This window comes from Sinocyclocheilus grahami, unplaced genomic scaffold, assembly GCF_001515645.1.
Source record: "Sinocyclocheilus grahami isolate Dianchi unplaced genomic scaffold, SAMN03320097.WGS_v1.1 scaffold47.1, whole genome shotgun sequence".
In the NCBI taxonomy this organism is placed as follows: domain Eukaryota; kingdom Metazoa; phylum Chordata; class Actinopteri; order Cypriniformes; family Cyprinidae; genus Sinocyclocheilus; species Sinocyclocheilus grahami.
The window spans coordinates 3127671-3133567 of record NW_015505226.1 but is presented as its reverse complement, the minus strand read 5'-3'; the positions used below and the strand labels follow the sequence as shown (position 1 = coordinate 3133567).

General features: G+C 40.9%; 1 protein-coding gene across 1 annotated transcript; it reads right to left on the bottom strand.

Moving 5' to 3' along the window:
- Positions 1 to 3576: 3576 nt before the first annotated feature.
- On the bottom strand, positions 3577 to 5315 carry LOC107582845 (transcription factor HES-1-like). Its single transcript, XM_016268862.1, has 4 exons — positions 4767 to 5315; positions 4538 to 4633; positions 4343 to 4430; positions 3577 to 4108 (listed from the first exon to the last, which is right to left on the bottom strand). The coding sequence occupies exons 1-4, from the start codon at positions 4872 to 4874 to the stop codon at positions 3588 to 3590; spliced, it is 813 nt and encodes a 270-aa protein (XP_016124348.1). The 5' UTR covers positions 4875 to 5315; the 3' UTR covers positions 3577 to 3587.
- Between the last annotated feature and the right edge of the window lie 582 nt (positions 5316 to 5897).

The following is a 5897-nucleotide window of genomic DNA, read 5'->3' as shown; positions in this document are numbered from 1 at the left end:
TTATATATATATATATATATATATATATATATATATATATATATATATATATATATATATACTGTATATACTTTTATTTACCAAGGACACATGACATTGATCAGAAGCGTATCAAGGTTTCCACAAAAATATTAAGCAGCAAAATTTATAATAAGATTTTTTTTCCCACCAAATCAGAATATTAGAATGATTTATGAAGGATCACTGAACCTGACACTGAAAACGAAAATTCAGCTTTGCCATCACAGGAATAAATTACATTGTACAACAATTTCAAAGTACTACATTGAAAAATTACAATAGTATTTCACAATATTACTGTTTTTACTGTTACTGCAGTACTGTTGAGACTTCTTTCAAAAACATTAAAAAAAAAATCATACCAACCCAAAACTTTTGAACAGTAATGAATATTAGATATTAAATACATTATTTTTGGCTGGTTTCACATATTAACGAATCACATTAAGTAAAAACATCTCAATACTAAGTGGATTGTCTTAAGCTGTACATTTCTAAATGATCCCCTTTTCTTGCCATAGACAAAATAAATTCCTTAATTCTTCTGTAAGAATTTCCATCTATATAGTTTTTTATATATATTTGTTTTCCTTTCATTTTAAATGCTGCAGAGCTATCTCCTTCATCTCCTGTGCCAAAAGTGTCACTTTGATTACTCGTTGGTCATTCCCATGAATCCTTATTTGCTGCTGTCAGAGTAAAAGCCCTTGACCATTGCTGCTCCTGTCTGAGAACTTGAAAAAGTTGTTTAGAGGCTCTCGGTCTCCAATCAAGTTAAGTTTTATGTTTATATAAAAGTGAAACAACCCATAGTAATTAAAAAGACACTTTTGTGGCACAGTGATCATCACATTTTTGTTAGCAAGGTAATATATTCAAGAGTAAATCGAAGTGAATATTATAATAAATAAGGCATTTGTTGATCTGCATTTGCAGCTGTTATCGAATATCCAGCTTCTGCTTCACTCTGAATGATATCCCCAGTACAGATCAAAACACTTAGTGCGTGTATAACCTCTTTAACTCTATATTTAGGGAACGTGTTCTTCTTGTCGTGGCTTCCATCATTCCATCCTCCTTCCCGTCCCCTGCCCTCGTCCTCACGTACGCCTCTGCTGTCTAACTACCCACATACTGCCCCAATCATCTCTGCTCTGCCCCCCCTCAGATGGGCCCTGTGCGTCAGCGCTTGCTGGCAGGCAGGCAGAGGGGTGTTTGGGCAAGCAGCGGGAGAGTTGATGCGTGTGTCAGAGAGACGCTCTCCCACATTCCCCCGGCGGCTGGCAGTGCGCCGGCTGTGGGAAGGGGGTTCGCCTCTTTCTCACGACCTCTCAGGTTCCTCAGCTCATCTGGGAGCTATTCATTTCCTGCCAGAAAACAGCCTTTCCCTTGCAACTGCAGGAGAGGGCGAGAGAGGGAAAAGGAGTGCGAATGGGAGATAGAGGGCTGCATAGTGAGTCCAGAGCTTGGTACAGCAATCCCTGTGCTTAAATCATAAATCCCAGGCTTGTCAGGGCTACAATCAAAGACAAGGCAGTAATGATGACGAGTTAAGAGAGAGAGAAGGAGAGAGAGAGATAGAATAAGAAAAAGGAGAGAAAGGGAGAGATCGTGCCATATGGTAACGCTTAAGAACCAAGGAGGAAGCAGAGAGGGGGCTTTCGTTTAGACCTTTTTATGTTTCTCCCTTTTCCCCCCTTCTTTCTCTTCTCAAGCCTCTTGCATTTGCACAGAGTGTGGGAAAAGTTAATTGACATGCATGCTGGCTAACCCTCCGGTCATGTTGTGACATGTGCACGGGCGCCCCGGCACAGTGGTCAGTGCGCAGGTAACCTGAGACCCTTGTACAGCTGTCCTCCAGGGGCGGGTTGTAGCGAGGCGGGAAGGAGGAAGCACGTCTGATGGGGATCGGCGGGTTTTCTTGGGTTGCGCCGCTCGTCTCTGGATCCAGCTGTAACCTTGGTATAAGCAGGAAATGAATGCATGGCCCGCCACAACATTGTAAATCTGTTGAGATGGTGGCACGCTCGAAGTTAAGGTTGGCAAAAGCAGGCTGACCGTTTCGAAATGAGCGTGCCACAGGCTTTCCTCTAACATTTGGTTTCAATCTCTATACTCTCTGCACCACAAAAGGTGTGATGGAAATTCAAAATGATCGTACTTATCCACACTTTGTGCCTCATAGCGGGTAATTGCAAACACCTGCAATGCCCCCTTCAAAGAATGGCCACACCTGGGAAAACACAAGGATGCATGAAGGAGGAAACGTTTCATCATGTCATGTGCAATTTCTGCATCATTTTTGCTTACACAAATAAAAACACCTAAGCATATTTAGTAGCCCCTTTCTTATATATATATATATATATATATATATATATACACACGTTTATGTCAACATGGCATTATGCATGTTATAATATGACTAGGTATTACCAAACAAGTAGCTGAAAGTGTTGAGCAGTCCACTCGGTGGCTCTGCAGTTGCAATTCACATTTGAATTACTAGATGGCGCTAAATTGTCGTGTAATAAAAATCGTTTGCAGTCATTCTCAAATCGTTTGCAGTCATTCTCTCTGCTGCTGAACTTTGCATTTAGCTTCATCCTCTTGCAATCCTGCAGGCTGTCACACACAATTTATATACAGGCATTGTAATGTTTATGAATTGTGATAAAATCCTTAAATGTCTGCAAATTAAACCTTCTTCCAACAGGCTACTGTTCGTCCTGTAATCGGTAAATTACGACAGAATAGTCATTTTTATTTTTTAATCTGTAAATCAATCGCTTTTTATGAGAATATTAATTGAATTAGTGCTAGCTTCTAGTTTATGAAATTGCTAAGCGATAAGAGAGAGAGAAAAAAACTTATTAACGATAGAAATTCCGAACTATAATTTGACACCGTTTACGTCCTAACAAAGTACAACTTTGTAAAAAATAAAAATAAGTTTCTAGTTTCACTAGAATCAGTTTAGAAGTCGATGGCCCCATGACAAGCGTAGACGCCATATTTATTTTTTCGTGCAAACGAGGCTACAAGTACGTGACAGATGTTGCTACAGTTAGGTAAGTGGATTTGAATGATTTTTAACTTTGCGTCTTTCCAACAAAAACCTAGTCACAGAAAAATACTTAAAACGATTTATTGCATGTGACATCGATAGGCCTATGGCCCGAGTGATGGCTTAATTTAAGGTAAGAATAAGCAAAAGTTCACAAACTGTGATAAAACTAAACACGGAGGCAAAACGTTTAGTTTTTAATGTGTCATTTATTTATCTTCCAAAAAGAAGAAACTTGAAAGCGCATTCAACATATCTTTGGCATCACAACGTGGAAAAGATACCGCAAATATAAAAAAATGCATTGAACGGAATTCAACAATACAAAACTTATTTCAATATGAACTTCTCTCCCTTTTGATCTATACAAATATAGTGCATCATCTCTTTAAAACACATTTTTATACAAAAAGAACAAAAAGTAACGCTTAACAATGAAAACAAGTGTCATTTGCCTTTTAAAAGTTTTTTTGTTGTTGTCGTTGTTGATAGTCTAACGTTACCAAGGCCGCCAAACGGAATCTGACGTGACGGACGGTGCTCCCGGAGACACGGCCACCGGAACCGGTGTGCTGGAATTGTTGGCATACACTGGAATAACGGGGCCGTTTGGAGCAAAGGCAGCGTTGGGAATTAAAAAGGCGAACTGTCCGTCCGTTGCCGGCACAAGCTGGAAACCGCCGTATACTTTTGTTGCGTCAGAAGTCAAGTTAGAGGAAATCCCGCTTTTGCAAGGGACTCCGCTAAGAGGCACAGCGTTGGTTTGCTGAGTCGCGCTGGGGATTTGAACCATTGGTTGACTGAAGGATGGATGAGGAGGCCCGGCAGGTATCTGGTGCTGTGTTGGATAATTCATGGCGTTGATTTGTGTCATGCAGCTGGCTAAGTGACCCAGCAGCCGGGTCCTGACCTCGGTGTTAACCCCTTCACAGGTGGACAGGAACCGGGTCACCTCGTTCATGCATTCACTGAAGCCAGCTCTGTATTTCCCAAGAACGGTGGGGTCCGTGTTCAGGGCAGCTGTTGGGAAAATGAGGTAAGACATTCGGTCAAACGTTTCAGAGTAGATGAACATAAAACTGTTTCGAGTCATTTCTAAAACCGCTTTCAATCTAGTCGAATTCAGTAGAGGAAAAAAAGTATCTCGCAACATTTAAAACAAGTGCAGAAAGAAACACAGCAGCCGAGTTCCTGGAAGTTCTCATAAAACTAAGCCTACTTATTTTATAATTGTTCATGAGACTGGCGACTTACCGGTCATTTGTGCCCGCTGCATGTTTCTGAGATGTTTCACTGTCATCTCCAGGATGTCCGCTTTCTCGAGTTTAGAGTGTCTGGAGCTCTGTGTGAAAATGGGGATTGATTTAGATATAGTCGGCTATGCGAGGAGACAGATCGATATTCGATCCAGATGTAAATGTAAGAATCAATAGGACTTTCAGTACTTACATCTTTTTTCAGAGCATCCAAGATTAACGTTTTCAGCTGGCCCAAGCTTTCGTTGATTCTCGCTCTTCTTCTTTTCTCCATAATGGGTTTAGAAGACTAAAATGCAAAAGAAAAAAAAAAGTGAAATTGTCTAACTAGTCTACTTCGGGAACTATTTCTCAGTGCATCGTATTGCGCATATGCGCGCTGTTTGAAAATAAATGCAGTACAGTTCAGACTCAATACAAACCTTTCTGTGCTCCGAAGCCGTTTTGGGTTTATCAGGTGTAGTGTTCATGCTCGCCGGAGTCGCCGCAACCGGAGACGAGGAGTTCTTTTCCATGATATCGGCAGGCATCTTCACTGGGAAGTATCCTTTGAGATTTTTTTTTAAAAAGAAATCCTCTTGTATCTTCTACTAGAGTGCACGCTGTACGCAGATACAGTTCCAGATATGAATGGATATCCGCACGAAGTGTCCCGAGTTCAACTGGTGCGGCAATGATTTCACCGTTTGCCAGCGGTCGCAGCAACTGCCTGCCTCAGCGCCGTGCTGGTCTTATTTATATCTCCGACTGCACGCGAACGGCTCGTGTGAAACTTCCCAAACTTTCTTTCCCACAGTAACTTTCTACCAATCAGCGTGAGGGACACGCGGCCCGAGGGGAGGATGGCTCGTGGTCGGCGCCCCTCCATTGGTTGTTTAGCGTTTGAGCGGGTGGCCAATGGTGCGCGGCCGGGTTTAGGGCACAACCGGGACTGCCTTCAATCATTCCGTTAACATATTAACACTTAAGAGCCAGTCTCCGCAAAGAAACAGCAAACTTTGCAATTACAGTTCAATACACATATAGATCTATTGAAATGAATTAAGGAAACTAAAAAAAGACATACTTCCTGCACAATATAGAAATTGTGAGACGTGGAAAAAGTTTACTATTGCAATATTCATGTTAAAAGGGTAAAACAAAATGCATGTGAGTTTGCCTTTTACTACAACCGAAATATTATGCCTGTTGTGAAGACCGGGATGTGTACGTTATGCCACATAATAAAAGTCATTAAAAATAAAAACGGCACATTTTAAGTGGTCCAAGTTTTATAAATCTGTCTGGTTGGGGGGGGGTCAGAAGGAACGTTTTACTTCATCTGTTTTACTTTCAACATTTTTTACAAGTTGCACTGTAGGAAATCAATTCTTCTCATAATGATTTCTGCCATTCGATTTAAAGTGGTTAAACTTTTGCATAATCACTGCAGTCTACATTTCGCACTACTTAAAAAAAATACATTTAGGCTTTCAGTTTTAGTATGTGTTTAACATTTTACTTTGTAGAAGTTCATTTGACAAGACAGCGCTGTATTTCTTTAAGCGCGTCGC